Genomic DNA, 18,527 nt, shown 5'->3' on the forward strand with positions numbered 1-18,527 from the left:
TCACCTGTAGCATTCAACTGCAAAATGCAGTCAGATTTAAAAAGCCTTAATATTGTAAACTCTGGCAGGCAGACACCACTTACTACTGGGTACCTTCAAAATCAATGACATAACACCTTTAATGAGAAATAGGAAAAGTGTACTAGGTAGCTTTTTCTAAAATATAAGTAAACCTTCTCTCACCTCAAAACTGACAGCTTCCATCTTTCCCAGCTCTGAGATAAGATGCAGATTGCTGATCTAGAAAGAGGCACTTTCCCAATTCAAATTTTTTCATTGGTCCAGAAAGAGAAGGTTCCTAAGGAAGGCCTTTCTTCCCCTGACTTTCCCAGAACTCTAGTTAACTAGTTACCAGATTACTTTTCAGAACAATATGAAGGGCAGTCAAGACAGAGGGAGTAAACCATGGTCTTATTCTTCAACCCAAGATCCAAACTGTGTATAGCAAATGGGTAAAGGAAGGAGAAAACTCGACAGGATGAGGAGCAAAAGCTTAAGCTTCATATTGATGAAAATCAGTCAAAGAACACTGCTAAATACAGACATGTAAGCTTTTATCCCCCTTTGAAGTTGTAGCTATTAAAAAAGGCAACTAACATTCCTGAGTTCTTCTGAAATCTTCTCTTCTAGTTCCTAAAAAAAAAAAAAAAAAAACCCAACAAAAAAAATCCCATACATACAAAGATGTTCAGAGTCAGACTGGTAACTAACAAAGACTTTGGCTTCAGATTTTAAATCAGCATCTCTGAAATAATCATCTTCCATAAAATTAGAGCTGATAAACAGGTAACCTTTCTTCATACACTGAGTCTCAAAAGGTACCAAAAAACTTCTCTACTTTCATGAACACTGGAGCAGGCGCCTGTGAACTCAGTTGATCTGCAGAAAATAACCCAAGGGGCTTACCAGATCAAAAGCTGAATCTAAGCCAACAAATATTGAATACACTGCATAAAAAGGGAAGGTTTAGGTAATATGTGAATTATTCTCGCTCAAAGCAGTAATAAGGCCTCCTTTAATACTGTGTGATGTTTTAGGATTGTCCTTCCAGACTGACCCATTAAAAGCTAAAGAAAAAAATACAGATCTAGAAAGCATGACTGGTGATAAAACCAGGTAGCTTGTTATGGCTAGACAGGAGATTAAAGAGTGACCTTGTTGCAGTTACCAGATACGTGGAAATACATACAAGGCTGTAAAAAGAGAAAAATGAACTGTGTAACAGATCTGTGAGCTTTATGACAAAACATGGCAGTCCTGAACAGCAACCACTGTGCCTCCACTAGTGTCCCGGAAACTACTTCTAGTCTTAGCACATCACCAGAGATTTTAGGCAATATAATCAAACATTTATTAAGAAAGGATGAAGTATGGGCTACCCAGGTCTGCATTAGGAGGATCACAAGGATGGCCTTCTTTCCTATCAAATCATATGAAATGTAAACCACAAAGAAGAGCAGAAGAGATTAAATAATTTCATTCTACTATATTCCAAAAGCTGAGATGAATCTGAATTAAGTAGGAAGATGTATAGATATGTGTTCTGCCATGGTGTAACGGATAAACACATTTTTAAACTATTGCCAACACAAAGCAGTACAGCAACTTGATTTATTATATGCAGATTCTTCTGCATTGTTGCTAAACAGTACACTGGTCCAAAGTTACTAAAATACTTAAAAAACTATACATTATGTAAACAAAACATAAATAAGACAGTATCGTTCTTTGTACTTATAGTTTAGTACAGATTGTTAGGAATTCATGAATATGTACAATTCTATTCCATAGACTGCATTTTTACAATGCATAAGTATTTTTTTTTACAGAAACAAATCAAAAATAAATTTGACAAATAAAAGGAGATAGATATATAGTCATAAACACACTGGCAAACAGTCCATACTGTAAGATGGAACATGTGCAAAAGGCTAGATTTCTCCAAACTAAAATGTTTAATGAACACACTAGTCATTTCTGACCTTTTTACTAAATAACTCACTGAAAACTTCTGTCAAACTAAATAAATTTTTCTTCCTCCTAAACCCCACAGGTAAAAAGGAAAGAACTATAATCTTAAGTAATTTTCAGTAAATCAACTGTTTCAAACAATGTAAGAAATTATTAAACAGTTACAACTTCCGAAGTCAGAAGAATCCCCATAATTTCAAAGTGGCTCATTTGCAGTAAATTCAGGATGCAGCTTTGTCAGGTTTATCGAGGGAAGATGACTGAGATGCAGGGAAGACAGTGGTAGGATTTCTGCTTGTGGACACAACAACAGGAGGCAGTGATGAAGATAGGGAAGAAGCTTTTGACGCTGGAGTATTTATAGCATTCAAAATGGCTCCTTCTGGACTGACCAACAGTTTTTTGATAGAAGTGTTTAAGTGAAACACTGAAGTGTTGCTTGGTAAATGAGAGTTCGGAGGATGAACAGCAGAAACCACAGAGGATGTAGCTACAACACTAACAGGAGGTTTTATCACTGAAGACACAGACAGTGTTGCCGCAGACAGTGGAGTACATGAGCTAGCTGGAGTACTAAATACCTGGGGTGTTGCATGTACGATGGGTAAAGCATCTGCAGACCCAAAAGAGTTCACAATTTTTGTAGAACTTTTCAAAGGATGTTTTGATATTTGCCAACTTAATGAATTACCTGGTGCTAGCATGATTTTCGAGGTTACTGGATTAACAATTGGTACACCTTGAGCTTCTTGACCATGGTTAATAGTTAAAGGAGTCTGTTTTGTATTACAAGAGAGAAGAATAGCATGGCTACCAGTTCCAAGGCCTTGTGGAGGAACAACAAAACGAGTACCATTAATCATTATCTGAGTTCCAGGTGCCAAAGGCATACAGGTGTTAATGACTATTTTCTGTTGAATGCAAGGTTCATTCAACTGACCTCCTGCCTTGCTTGTAACAGTTGGTGAAGCTGCAGACATCTGAATGGTAGAAGCACAAGTGTAAGCATGACTTTGTTTCTCTGTACTGAGAGGCACCTGCTGGCATTGTAGGGAAGAAAAATTGGGAAAAGCAGTAACTTTACCTGCATTTGGAGATGAAGCGGGCAACACACTCTGAGGTTTGTGAATACCTGCATTATTTGGCATAGCAGCTGAAACTCCTGATGATTGATACTGAACCAGTGTGGGCAACTGGCTTTTTGGTACTGGAGGAGAAGATGGAACTGCTGCCAGTTGAGGAATTGTGTGTAACACTTTGTGGGGGGTGGCTACAGATCCAGGCAAGCTAATCACTGGAAACTGCAAAGCAGATGCTAAGTTTTGAGGAGAAACTGCTGGTTGCGTTGAAATCAGCACAGATGAAGCAAGATGTCCTGTTTTCACAGTTGATATACCCACAGTATTTCCAATATTTGATGTACACAGTCTATTACCCAGAATTGGCCTTATTCTTGAAGGATCATTTCCACCAATCAAGACAGTCGGCCGTGTCCCAGAAGAAGTCCCACTTGATGTTACTGAAACAGATTCTACACGTGCATTTGATGTTGTTACTGTAAAGGAATTTTCAGCTCTTGTTGCAACACATACAGACTCATTAACTGACACAGCACTTTGACTCGTAAGATTTGGTATAGGAACCAAAGTACTACTACTTGTCAAAGACAGTGCCAAGCCCATGCTTTTTATGTCTTCTCCCTTAGAAACAGCTGAATGCAATATATTAACTGGTAGAGTCTGTTGTGCATTGCCTTTAGTATTTACAATAGTTTGGCCTATATTTAGTCCAATTTTCACATCTTTTACTTGAGCAATAGTTGGTGATGAATTTACTCTTATTGGTGCTCCTACTGTAGATGGTATCAGAACCAGCTGTGGTTGCTCTGTGGCACTAACAAAGGTTTTGCTTAGGGAAGAAGGAAGGTTATGTTTCAATGACTCTGCAACTAAATTGGCAGTTGATGGGCCATTGGCAATTTGTGTGTTAATGAAAACCAACTTCTGAGCATTAACAGCAGTGGATCCTGGAGAGGGTATAATACTGACTCCTGATGCCCCACAGGGTGATAAAATAGGTGGATTTGTGACTAATGTAAGTTTCTGGACTGGAGTACCACCGATTAAATCTCCATTTATTGCTGCATTAGACTCAGACTGCATAACAGGATTTGTTTTAGTTTTAGTATCACCTTGTTGCTGCACAGAAGAATTTGGAGTTATGACAGTGTTATTTTGTCCAATGCTAGTCCCACTAACAGGGCTGTTTGGAGTTGCTGATGTCAAATTGCTAGCCAATGAAATGGAAGATAAAGAAGGAGAGGACACATAGCAGGAATTCTCTATTACTTGACCCAAAGTGCCCCCAACAGCAGGCTGCTGTAACGTGAATTTGATATTGTTCTCCATTGCCTGGGTAAAATCAGCTGGGAAAGCTGGAATGTTAACAGAAGCAGCTGTTGAGGGAGCAAGCCCAGAAAGAGATGATTGTCCAATATGTGGGAGACCAGAGGTGGCTGTTGCTACAGACGAAAGAGTAGAGCATGATAATGCTGTGGTTTTTGGCAGAAGAAAGGCCTGCAGTTGAGGTGCGTAAGTGAAAACTGAACTAGAAGATAAACCACTAGGTGAAATCTGGTCTGGGTTTGTTCGCACTTTAACAATTCCTGTGTTTCCACCTCGTGTTGTGACCAGAATAGACTGTGATTCTCTTATACACACTGTCTTCAGCTCTTGCCTAGTTTCAAAGGAGTCAGCTGTCTGCTGTGATGCAAGATTATGACAGGCAGAAGCAGTGTTTGTAGACGCACTTAATGCCGTTGCTGATATCAAAGACTGGCTAGCTGTGGGAAGAGTGGGTGAAGTCAAAGACACAGCAAATGTGGCAGTTGAAACTGTAGTCTTGATTTTGTCAGTATCAGTTTGGCCCACCTTAATTGCTAATAAGTTACTTACTGAAGTTACAACAGGCAGTGGTTGTGTAGTGTTCATGGGGACAGTCACTTGTGACAAGTGGGTAATATTGTTGTTAAAAATTGTACTAGATGACTGAGTGGTGGCGTTTGCAGGGCCTGTTACCAGTACAGGTGTTAAAGAAACACTGACATTTGATATTTCTGGTAAAGTTATATAGTGCATCTCAGATGATTTTTGTTGTAGTGACTGAATGTCCTTGGAAACCATTTTTCCTTCCTTCTGCTGAATAAGAAAATTCTTAGGTAAAATAAGAACTTGTTGCATGACTTTTTCTCCAGTTTTAGGGTCAATCACAGGTTGCATTTGAATTTTCACAGAGCTGTTGTGAAGGTCTACTGGTACACAGTGGCCATTTGGCATTTTGTATACCATTTGTAAAGGAGTCTTTGAACTGGTCTGGCAGGGCAATGCTGGTTTTATTAGTGGTGATTCCGAAGGCGATAAAACTGGCTTTTCAGAAGCAGATACATTTATGCCTGGGGGAGGTGACAGCTGATTTGTTAAGGTCACTTTGTTCCCAGTATTCTTGGCAAGCAAGGCCTGGATGGGTTTGGTCCCTTTCAGAAAATTTGATACTGATGTTGCAGGATCTGTCAAGGAAAGCGATTCTAGAGTTGACCCTTCAAATTGTTTCACCTCAGTCAAACAACGATCTGTCTGCAAGCTACTTTCTGAACTCTGGACCCCAGCCTCATTAGTGCTCAGCTTAGCTTTCTTCCTTGGTGAAATCTCATTAGTGCTTTGATCCAGACAACTATTTTGCTTGGACTGTCGTTTTACACATTTGGGTAGTGTCTTCTGTGTTTCTTTAGATGTTGATTCTTTTTTCAGAATTCTGTTTTTTCCTGCAGGTAAATTCATCTCTAATAGTTTCATTTCATCTGCAAGGATATTAAAACAGAAACTGCATTTTACATGTTTGCAACTGATACCTCTATACAACAATTTTACAGTGTCTAGCTAAAGGCAAAATACTAGTTTGTAAGTGCAAAGATATGTGGAAGGAGTGTATCTGCTTCTTTAAGACCATCTGGTCAAGGACCTTTTTCAATGCAAAAAGGGGGTCATAAGGAAAGGAGGAAGTCATAAACAAAAACATACAGGAACATGAACCTGACCAGCAAGGGAGATAGTGAGGAAAACCAAACCTGGTCATTTACACTAATTGATGAAGGTATGTGAGAGTGTGAGAATGTCTACTCCAGTAAGCTTAGCTCATCAAAGACCGGTTAATTGGGACACTGAGGGGAAAAGGAAGAAGCCAGGAAAAAATATAGAGAGACACAGATCTAACAAAACAAAACAAACATAGAGACAATGACAAGAAACAACCTCACCAACCACAACTGATTGTCTATCAAGAAACTGCAGGTGCCCCTTCCAGGAAGATCAACCTGGACTTTTCAATTGATACAATCATAAAACAGAGGAGATCCTGGATGCTGGGCTGGGAGGGGTGAAGGACTCAGTAGAGCTATACAAACCCAGGAAGAGGGAACTGAAAGGACAGAGCAGGAGGTCACAGCCTGTGTGCCTCGTGCTGACTGCTGCAGGGTGAGTGTCTGTATCTTTTCTAAACCCAGTGCGCGTGGGGGCAGTGTGTGTATATTCACTGGCAAACTTCAAGCTGGACTAGATGGTGAGCAGGGAAGCCTAGGGTCTGGGCTGATGCATCAGGCAGACGTGTGAATGCAGGGTGCCTGTGGGACAAGGGTGCGAGTGACACATATTTCATACTGAGCATTGAGCTGGACCAGCCAGCCAGCAGTGGATGCACAAAGTAGATAAGAGGGATCAGTATGCAGGCAGGGGTGTTGTGTGGACAGAGGGGCTGTGCATTGAGGTTTTGGCAGTGCGGGGCTGCAGGGGGGCATCTGTGAGGAGAGGCCAGGAGCTGCCCTGCGCAAGACCCAGCTGGCTCCGGATGTGGCTGAGCCTGTCAGCTAAGCTGGTCACACTTCATGGAAAATGCTGCACAGAAGAATGTGACAGACAGGAGTGAGGAAAAAACGTAGGAGAAAATCCTGTAGACACCAAGGTCAGTAAAGGAGGGGAAAGTGCTCCAAACACTTCCTCCACTTGACACAGAAGGAAGTAGAAGAACTGGGAACAAAGTTACACCTGGGAAGAAGGTGCAGATGGGATGGGGGTGGGGGAAGGGAGGTATTTTAGTTTTTTACTTTGTTTCTTACCATCCTACTCTATTTTTCATTGGCAATAAATCAAATTCATTTTCCCCAACTGTCTGTTTTGCCTGTGACAGTAATTGGTGAGTGATATTTCTGTCTGTATCTTGACTCATAAGCTTATCTTATTTTCCTCCCTGTTCTGTTAAGGAAGGGGAGTGGCAGAGTGGCTGGGTGGGTGTCCAGCAGCCAGCCAATGTCAACCCACCATAAACATAAATTCCAAGCAGACCTAGTATGTTATCACAGAAATTGTTAAACGCAAAAATGGCAAACACTTGCATTAATCAGAATTTACACCTTGGTCAGGTCTGCACACTTCTAGTCTACAAGCATCACAAGCTATTTCAATATTATCACAGTAGTAGTTAAGGTAGAAAGTAGGACACACGGAAAAATAAAGCTCCTGAATCAACTTGATTCAGCTCCTGAATCAAGTTCAAGCTACCAAATTCCAGTAAGTGCTTACCAGTGTCTGGGTGATCTTTTTTGGGAACTTCCACATGTTCTGCAGACTCTGAAGATTTACCACATACTACTGCAAAAGAATCTTTGCCAGAATCAACTTCACTTTCATCATTACTCCACAATTCTCTGGTAAATTTATCATGGTCTGGATGTCTTTTAAAGTCATCATAGTCCTTCTTCAATCTAGACCTTGAAAATAACAAAACTAACTTTACTAAAGAACCATGCTGGTTTTTTTAGTTTGTATTTGCTGCCACACAAGAAATTGGTGTGCTCTTCAAAAAATTTCAGAGTAGCTCTGCCTGTAAAGTCTTTAAAACCCAGAAAATATAGAGTGACAGTAACGTCCCTTCTCTCACCAAAACTAAATTCTATGTCATTAAGCTCTCTAACAATAGGCAAAAAGACTGAGGCAAATATGAACATTACTGTTTTATTGCATCAATCCTCTGTTTCTTCCTTCATCTTGCAGGGCGACAAATGTACCTATATAGACTTGAGTAGCAAGTACTTGAGTACCTGTAGCAAGTCTACTCTTTCCTCTGAAGGCAACCCCAACTAGAGAATTAAGTAAATCTTGTTTTTCTTAAATGCACCGTGCTTTTGGCCCAGCTATGGGACTGTAATGTAACTTCCTCCTTTAAGAATCTTAAACTTTCTTATCTGTGAGCCATTAGAACAGCTACCACTGTCATTTCCATAGGCTCACACTCCACTAAAAAAGGTGCATATGATGGAAATATATAGCTGCTTTACTCCGTTCAGAAATGCATCCACTTATCTTGATACTCCTAAACTGCTACATATTTCCATTATTCCTTCTTCTAAACCATTGTTTAGATGAGATCTAAGGGGTATTTTAGTATACAAATACAGTAAACTACAGGATTCAGCTGGTGGCAACCAACACAATAGCCAGGAGCATTAGTTAGCAAATAAATACATAGATTATAGCAATTAGCACCTTGTGTGGAATAGAATCTAGACTTTAGCTTGGATCTAACCCTTATGACAGCAAGGGTAAGATCTTAAATTTACCCATTCTTCTGTGTTAAAATAACAGTTGTTGCCAGAGCACAGCAGTGGCTAGCTGCTCCCTAAGGGATGGAGAGGGAGGAGCCAAGCATGATGTCACAGCTGCCAGGGCATGAGCCTCACCAGCAAGGATGCCATCGCACTGCCTCTGAATGAGGGAGTGGAGTAGGCCTGTGGGTGGTAGGTAACTGGGTACAACCAAGAGCCCAAATCAACAGGCAAGCTCCTGGTGCTGAGGCCAGGTCTGAGGTGAAGCTAGGAAGCCACTTATTCAATACTGTGGTCTTGCACAGAAGGAAGGAGCTCTACCCAGCCCTTGACAACCTAGAAGGTCAACACTGTCATTCAATTAGTAGATGCCAGAAGCTAGCTGAGACACACTATAAACACTGCAACTGCAGTTAACTTGTGGTGGTGCTGCTGTTTACACCAGCATAAGCAATCTTTACTCGATCGCTTTTTCCCCTTTCACCTTACACCTTTCTTCACCACCGTCATTGGTGCTACACAGCTGTCTAGCAGTTGGACAATGAACCAGACCAAGACATTGATCTAGCCTCCCCCCATCCATCTCTCTCTCCTCCCCATGATTTGCAAAGACTGTTTTTCAGCTGGAGCTGTTCCCTGGTATACTATGTGTCTGTCCAAACAGTTATGTCATGGAAATACTGACAATAACATTGCTGAACAAACTAGGGTTACAGCTTAAAACATACATTCTGAGAAACATGAGTTAAATTAATCTCAGAAATTATTCTCCACTCTAAACGCAGGCTTCTCTAGCCACCAGCACACATACATGCAAGACCTCAGCCACCACATTCCAGAGTAAAATTTACTCCTGTGAGGCACACCTCATATATAGGACTTCTACACATTTTACAGGACAGTTCTACTTCTGTATTCTATAACCACATTCAACAAACACCAAAACACTAGGGACCAAACCATTCCACAGCAGAATTTACATAAAGGATAAAACTGGAAACCCCATATACTGGAAACTGAAATACTTTCTAATAGTATTACTGTCTGCCACATCTCCAAAAGGACTCTGAATTGCTACACACAGGAAGAAATGAACAGCTAAGGAAAACGAGCAGAAACTTGAATAGAAAGGAATAGAAAAAAGCAAAACTTGTACTTCGGTCCATCATTTAGAGCAAAATGTTCAACAGCATCCTAAATGTCTAAATATGAATTTTAATTCATGCATGATATCCATAAAATGAGCTATTAAGAAACCAACTCTTAGTTTATCTATTTACTGGTTTGGTGCTATGGTGTTGTTTTTTGTTTGTTTGTGTGGTTTTTTTTTTTTGTTTTATTTTTTTAAAAGATAATACCTTTTACATTTTTTAGAATTAGTTCTGCACCACGTAACTGTGTAAGTTTCTTCCTTCACACCCAATATTTAAGCATCTGCCTAACTTTACTTATCATTTGACACAGAGTTTCAAATAAGCTTCTAATCATTACCTGCTTTTTAAATGTCTATGTAGCAAAAGTATGGTATGATTCTAGCTACGGCTGTATGGCTAACAGACAACAATGGTAGCAAGCTTCAGTATACAATAATGAAAACAAGCCAACGTCCAATCTCTCCAGGAGTTATGATCTGGGTAGTACCTTCACTGCTACCAACAACTGACCTTACTAGATTTAAATCAGCTTCACTGATATTTCTCTGACACCTCATTCCAGATGCATTTCAAATTTACAGGGTTACAAAGACCTCAAACTAATGTTTTAAGAACTGCTTTGTGGAGAATCCATTAACAACCGATTTAGATAGCTTTAGATACTAAGTAGTGTGACAAAGAATTCTAAGAAGCCCTGGTATAGTTCTCTAGATACAGGTTTTCAGCACCTCTTAACCAAGTAGAGAGCAATACAAATCCTAGGTGGATTGTGATACTATTATTGACAGGAACACTTAAGGACTCTAGAGCATTTAGAGGAAAAGAAATATTGGAAGGTTAAACTCAATGTTATTTAGAGACATTAAGTCTGGAACATAATTCTTCCAACTAAAGCACTGCGAGTGCCTCACTCCTCTCCTCAAAGTATTTTCATTTAATTTATTTGAGAAGCCAACTTACTGATTAGTTTTTAAAAGGTGAATTTTGTTGTTTTCCATCCCATGCACTATTGTTAAAAAAAGAGCAGCTAATTACCTATTTCTCTGAAATGCTTTCATTAGCTTTGGTTCCCATGGTAACAGTTCATTAAGCAGTCGTATCAATGTACCATGCAGTTCCTTCACTGCTTGCTTCCGGTGGTACCATCTTCCCTGCAAACATAAATACCATTTATTTATCATTGCATACCTTGTTATATTGTATCAGTACTACAGTAATCCTGGTACAGTAAAATAGCACATGAAGAAAATAACTGGAAGACAATATTAGCAAGTTTCATAGTTACATCTACTTATGTAAGACATCAATATTCCCACTTTTTTTATACTACAGAAAGATAACACCCCAATTAAAAAAGCAATACTGTAAGGACATTCACTTTTTACAGGTCAAACTTAAAACTGAAGCAAAATCCTGCAAACACATCATGTGCTTAACATTACTTAAATAAGTAACTAACATACGTAGTAGTACATTCAGGTCAGGGAAACCAACCATGTATGTACACTTTTAATAGTTAGAGATAAAATTTCTACAGAAAATCCTACCATAATCTCTTTTAACATAAATGATGTAATTTATATTATTATTTGCAAAAACAATTTACTACAATTTTCAGGGATAAAAACCACAGAATTTTTGCACTATATTTTTGTATTTTATTCAAAGTTCTAGATGTTTTTTTAATAAGTTTTGCAAACCAGTCATTTATGAAGTAACAAGCTATGCAGCAGAGACCAGTTTTCCAACTGAAGAGCTTTAAGATTTTGATTCAAATGTAAAATTAAGAACGGTTTACTTTTCCAAACTGATATATGTAATCTTACAGTCTTCCATGAAGAAGTCATGTTTTAATAAATCTGGAAAGGCTGAATAAGGATAAAAGACATTGGGAAATGACAGTTAGCATGTATACATATATACAACACAGCCATGATGGCAATAATGTTGCAGAACACATCTCTTAATACTCCTAGATAGCCCTTATAAGGATTTCTTCCCAAAACTTTTTTCTGTAGTTTATTACATAAAATACTGAACAATGCATATATATGTAACATCTATAAAAAGAGATGTGGTATACTCTAGTACTTCTGCCACTCTACAAATTCAGTGCATTTTATGTAAAAGAGGATTTTATTTCTTGACTTGTCAGAGAGGATGGAAGACAGTGACGACATTATAGTTCTGCGAGAAAAAGCAGCAAGACTTGGGAACTTATTTATTTCATATACATATTTCACTTTTGATAGAGCTCATATCCTTCACAGCTTCACGTAGTCCAGCACACCAAGAAATGTAGGGCAGGAAAAGCTAGATAAAGCTTGACACGATTGCTTTTCGGCGGCCTACAATAACGATTTTTCTATGGACTTTGGAATAACTCCTTTCTACACATTTCAGCAGATCTCTCCAATGTACAAAGATCAGTCAGGGTGAATGCTTGTTTGAAGACCAAGTATCTATTTTTTATGGATAATAGTTTACACATTACATAACAAAATGAGTAGCTACTCCTTCATTCTTCCATTAAAATTACAAAAGCAAAGATTTCAAGTAGGAAATTATGCCACATTACCCACTCGGTGGGTAAGGAAATTGGCTGGACAGCCACACTCAAAGGGTTGCAGTCAACAACTCAATGTCCAAGTGGAAACCAATGACAAGTGGTGTTCCTCAGGGGTCAGTACTGGGACCAGTGCTGTTTAACATCTTTGTCGGAGACATGGACAGTGGGATTGAGTGCACCCTCTGCAAGTTTGCCGATGACAACAATCTGTGTGGTGCAGTTGACATGCTGGAGGGAAAGGATGCCGTCCAGGGGGACCTGGACAGGCTTGAAAGGTAGGCCCGTGCAAACCTCATGAAGTTCAACCAGGCCAAGTGCAAGGTCCTGCACCTGGGTCATGGCAATCCCAAGCACAAATACAGGTTGGGCAGAGAGCAGATTAAGAGCAGCCCTGAGGAGAAAGACTTAATGGTATTGGTGGATTAGAAGCTCAACATGAGCCAGCAATGTGTGCTATTAGTCCAGAACGCCAACTGCATCCTGCGCTGCCTCAAACGAAGCGTGGCCAGCAGGTCCAGGGAAGTGATTCTGCCCCTCTTCTCCACTCTCGTGAGACCCCACTGGGAGTACTATGTCCAGATTTGGAGTCCCCAAAAGAAGAAGAACATGGACCTTTTGGAATGGGTCCAGGGGAGGTCCACAAAGATGATCAGAGGGCTGTAGCACCTCCCGTATGAAGACAGGCTGAGAGAATTGGGGTTGGGTTGTTCAGCCTGGAGACAAGAGGGCTCTGGGGAGACCTTACAGCAGCCTTCCAGTACCTAAAGGGGGTCTACAGGAGAGATGGGGAGGAACCCTTTTTCAGGGAATGTAGCGATAGGATGAAGGGCAATGGTTTAGACTGAAACAGGCTGCCCAGAGAAGCTGTGGATGCCCCATCCCTGGAAATGTTCAAGGCCAGGCTGGATGGGACTATGAACAACCTGGTCTAGTGGGAAGTGTCCCTGCCCATGGCAGAGGGGTTGGAACTAGATGATCTTTAAGGTCCCTCCAACCCAAATCATTCTATGATTCTATGATAATGGTTAGTGTTGAGCACACAGACAAGATAGCAAACTGTATTTATTCTTCTTCATTTGTGGCCTGTCATATTTGCACATGTAATGCACTGCAACATAAAACCTGCCACTGAACACTGCAAGAGAAAACAGTCCTTGTATACACTGTAGCCTACCAAGGCATTTGGTAACATCCCCTAAGTAGCAGTCAATAGAATTGTTAACATATGAAAGAATATCATGTGCACAGATTCATCTTTCTTGTAAGATATGCAAAATATTTCACAGATGGTTTTAAAAGGATGAATTTATATATTACACGGTATTAGTGAACTGCATCAAAATAAAAATCAAAATGGTAAAAAACAACAGTGCCACTAGTATCAGGATACAGAAATGCTGTACATGCATTTGATATAGCAAAGAATGGGATGTGTAAAAACCTTGTATCAAAAAGATATGAAAAATTACTAGATAATAAAAACAAGAAATTACTACTTTCTCCGACTCACTTTTGTTTAAATAAGGCTGAGATCTTGGCTTAAGTAGAAAAGAGTATTTACGAGCCAGATAAATATCAGCTGACCACTGAATAAACTTTGAAGTGATAACTATCATGCATTGAATAGACAGGAACAAGCAGAAGGCTTAGTCAAAAGTAGACTTCAAGACTTTACTGTCTTCATTAACACTTCAGAGAAGAACAAATACAAGTCACTTTTCTCCTTGCTTACGAAAATGAACAAAAAAATAACCAAACCTCTGCCCCACAAATTCTAGAGTTACTTTTTAATAATAATAGTATCCTCCGGATACCGTCTCCGGAAACCTCCACATTTGCATCCAAATACTTTTAATGCGAATATTATAGCAACATAATTTTAAAAAATGTGAATTAATTCTTTCCCTGTATCCAGTTACTCATTTTTCTTACTGGGGTTTAGAAGTTGAGAATAAACCTGTTAGTGGAAACATACACAAATTTAAGCCATGAGAAGAATCTTCTTTCCTCAGAAATAGTCAGGACACAAAACAAATGCGGGCCAAAAAAGAACTGGGAAAGAAAAAAAAAAAGCTCCCTATCTTTTAAATTTTTGTGGTTCACTTGGTTTTCTGTGCAAACACGTAAGATTTCTGCAAAGCCCAAATGATCTACTATTATTCCTTAGATATTAAAATAGCAGAAACAGACACTGAAAAAAAAAAAGTCTATAACTTTAAGACACACCACTACAAAATCCAGTATTGCCTCTCCTATGCAAGTTTATTCTCTAACACAGTCCTGTGTTTTTTCTAGAAAAAGAAAGCCAACTCAATAACTGTTATAGCTAGGACTTAACTCCCTACTTCAGCATTACATAGCTGCCTACTAATTTCTACAGATGGCAAACTTTCCTTTACAAATGTCTGTGTTGCAAAATCTTCTCAGTTATACCAAATGATAATAATGCAGGAGAACAGCTATAATCTGAAGTTTATGAAGTTCTGTCTGGACTTTAAAAGGTATACTTTCATCAGAAACATATGGCATAAGAACAGATTGCATAAAGAAGCTGTTGAATCTCCATTATTTATTTCTTGTTTTCAGAACTCAGCTAGTCAGGTCATGGATGACTTAATGCAGCACTGACAATAGTCCTGCTTCAAGGTGCGGAGACCTTCAAATGTCCCTTTCAATCACTGACTGCAGGGTTCCTTATGATGAAAGACAAAAGCCTCCGAGTATGACCTGATGTGTTATGGGATTAGCAAATAAATGGAATGCAACATCTAATGGCACAGAAGGAACTATCCCCAGCAGAGAAGCCATGATTGTTCCATACAAAATAATCATAATATAGCTGTTCAGAAAATTCCACGAGCAGTGGTTTAGTGGAATGGCAGGGTGAATACAAAGGAATAGCTATTAGAGCCACATAGTTCAGTCCTCTCATCAACAAAGGGTCTGTAGAAATGGAGATCTGGATGCACTCCCTTCTGGTGTTTATGAAATCCAGCAGGATTTTATTAGTAAACATGAACTAAAACTACCTAACTACATCAACCCAAGACAGTACTTTAAAGGTAAAAACAGTCTTTCTCTATCACTGAAGACCTGGCTCTTAATAATTGTCTGAAGAAACTGTTCCCCTTCAATTCACTTGAGCTAATTCCAAGTTTGTTAAGAGCCTGCATTCCAAAACGGATTATTTAAATAGAAACATCCAGTACCTAACTTTGGTTTGTACTGAGTTATGTTCTTATGTGGTCTGTAATTCACATTCCCAGTACCACTGCTTCTATACCTTGGATCTGAGTTCTAGTCACCATCTTGTTCCAGGTAGTGACAAACTGTTTTCTTCTGGAAACACAACGTAAGATATTAACAGAATGAAAGAGAAAAAATGCCTAGAAAGACGACAAGTATAAAATGTGACTTTCAGCTGTGTTGTTACAAGTAAATTTTAAAAAAGCAAACACAGTAAAAATATATTTTAGAAACATGCTGAATGTTTCCGTATAAAGAGAGAGACATTCAACACATTCTCAACTGAAAACTTACCTTTTAAAATAAGGTTTCTGACATCCAGAGCAGCCAGGAAATGCTGACTCCACTCTCTGTGATGCCCCAACATACACTATTCTGGCATACTCATCATGGAACCCCAAAGCAGACTGGAGCCAGGATATGGATATATGGGGTAAGGACTGAACTTTATAGGGAAGGTTTTGTTTCGTTACACACACACACAACCACAATATTATGCAGTTTTATAAGATTTTCTTTAATCTTTACTTTATATCCCAGGGACATAAAATAAAGAAAATCAGAAATCTTATAAAACCATGCAATATTGTTGAAAAGGGGTGGTGGTGGAGGGAGAAAACTTACCTTACCCTTAATACGCCTGCTCCATTCTGCAGCGGGGTTCTGTGGTATGTGTGACATCACCAGTCTAGTGTTTTCTAGTGATGTCACACAGAGAGGGAGTTGGTGATCTGCAGCTGCTTTGGACATCAGATACCTAAAGAAAAGAGATTTAGATACGGATTGATATTTAATGTTCTTATTAACCAATTTATGGGCCAAATACTAGAATTTCAGACACTTACTTCAATGCCAGTTTTGACTGAGTAAGAGTGCATAAGATTATGTATTCGTATTTTACAAACTCATCTATAATTTGTTTTCATTTTGAAAATGCTTAGAGTTGTCTTCTGCAGTAAAAGTTCCTGACAGTCAGTATCCTGTATTTTACCTTCAGCAACATCATTCAGAATACTATAAATATCTATCAAAGGCTAACCGCTGAATTAACTGAAGACTACAACTGAATATAGTCAGGAAGAATGACTTGTAGTAAATTAGAAAACAAGTCACCCATGACACCTCTTTATCAATGTTACCTTTGAGCATTTACCGGCAACTAATGAAAAAATATCACATATCAGCCCTCAAACTTTTTTTTTTTTTAAAAAATACTTCAGCTTGCACTTCCATGACCTACATATCTGATTATAGCATGCTATAGCCTAAAATAATATCCCCTACTCTCTTATTAAACGTTGCAAACAAATGAAGAAAAAAAAGCCATTAATATCTTGCTACCAAGAGTGTCTTTATCTTATGATTTAGTCTATGAAATGACTTTTCATTCAAACACTTAGCCGCATGCTCTAATTTTTTTTAGGCAAAATTACTACACAATCATCGTGTTGATGAATCTACCACATTTATTTTAAAGATATAAACCACAAAAACATGGGATAAAGTTTTATTATCAGCATGATCTTACTGTCTTGTTTAACCTCACTCAGTACAGTGAAATTATCCAGCAATGATCTGTCAAACTTTACTTTCCATTAGTTGAACTTAAAGTTATTAACTAACTTGTACTTCTGTAACTTATAAAGAAATTGGATGTATGAAATCTTAAACTAGTTACAAAAAAGCTGTGTCTTTTAAGCTATTATGGATCTTACTTAACTCCCTTTCATATAGCTGAATTTTGCATCTTCTTAACTCTGGGTATAACAGTTTTTGTTCTTAGCTGAACACCTTAAAATAAGCTGTTTTTTTTATAACTCTGTGCTGACAGGAATGCCTTGAACATTTTTTTTAACATACAATATACTAACTGAACAAAATCCAAAGCACTGAAATGTTCCGAATATACAGTACTACCTGTATATTCAAAAAAATGACAAAAATGTTCCAGATTAAATGTATGAGTACACGTTTATATCTTTGATGCAGAATCCACACTTTCACATTTGGAACTGTAGAAAGGTACATGATAAAAGTGGCTTACAGAAAGCTTCTTAGCTAACATTTATTGGAGGCCTAGCCGCATGAGTAAAGGCATGAAAGATCATGTGAAGCAAAGAGAAAATAGTTGTGAAAAAAATAGACAATATCGACAGAAAAAGAGATACTGAAGGAGCTGAGAAACACTGGGACAAAAATATTGAAAGCTAGTGAGATAAGCAGAAATACAGAAATACCACAGAAGAAAAAGTAATTATTGTGGGGAAGATTTCAAAATTTGAAGGCTGAAATTGGCTTTATTCATTCACATTATACAACTAAATAGCTGGTTGGATTTTTGAAAAGCTCCACATGCTCAGTCTCTCCTCAGAAGTACTGGAAACTCTGTGGATGTAAATGTGTAAATTTCAGACTCAAAAGTCAGTATTTTTGACTCATATCACTGCATTTTAAAAGATTATGGCAAGCCAGAGAGAAACAACAACAGACTATTTGGAAGTGTCTAAAGTACAAATCAAGCTTTTGGGACAGAGAATGGAAAAAGAGAGCATGTTAGATACATTACAGATGAAGATGCACAGTAATACAGAACCTAAGCTGAAATTAAAAGAAAATGTTTCAGCTGCAAGACTTCAAGCAGGTCCATTAAAATTCTGCTATAATAAATATTTATTGGAATAAGGATCTCCCCATCTGGAGTTTAAACCCGCAAGTTTGTGTGCAAACACAGATTTCTCAAGACTATAACAGTATTTGTTTGCATGTGCTTTTATGTAAAGTAGTAATACAGATGAAAACAAGTATAACCGGAAACTCCTTACATGCAAAAGTCTCAAATATGGTACATGTTTTACTGGGCAGGGGTGGAGGAGGGAGGAATGGGGAGAAGGAAGTTCACCTCCTGCTAAAAAGTAAAGGTTTAACCCAGTAATAA

At 38.6% G+C, this 18,527-nt stretch overlaps 1 protein-coding gene across 3 annotated transcripts in view; it reads right to left on the reverse strand.

The window, feature by feature from the left end:
• Nucleotides 1–2,192: 2,192 nt before the first annotated feature.
• Nucleotides 2,193–18,527, reverse strand: part of BRD10 (bromodomain containing 10) — a 50,670-nt gene continuing 34,335 nt past the window's right edge. For all 3 annotated transcript variants that reach the window (XM_074166124.1, XM_074166125.1, XM_074166123.1), the window contains 3 exons: nt 10,813–10,928; nt 7,602–7,789; nt 2,193–5,827 (listed from right to left, as the gene is read on the reverse strand). In XM_074166124.1, the coding sequence (XP_074022225.1) occupies nt 2,193–5,827; nt 7,602–7,789; nt 10,813–10,928 (3,939 nt within the window). The remainder of the gene's footprint in view (nt 5,828–7,601; nt 7,790–10,812; nt 10,929–18,527) is intronic.

Source organism: Numenius arquata, chromosome Z (genome assembly GCF_964106895.1).
Source record: "Numenius arquata chromosome Z, bNumArq3.hap1.1, whole genome shotgun sequence".
In the NCBI taxonomy this organism is placed as follows: Eukaryota; Metazoa; Chordata; class Aves; order Charadriiformes; family Scolopacidae; genus Numenius; species Numenius arquata.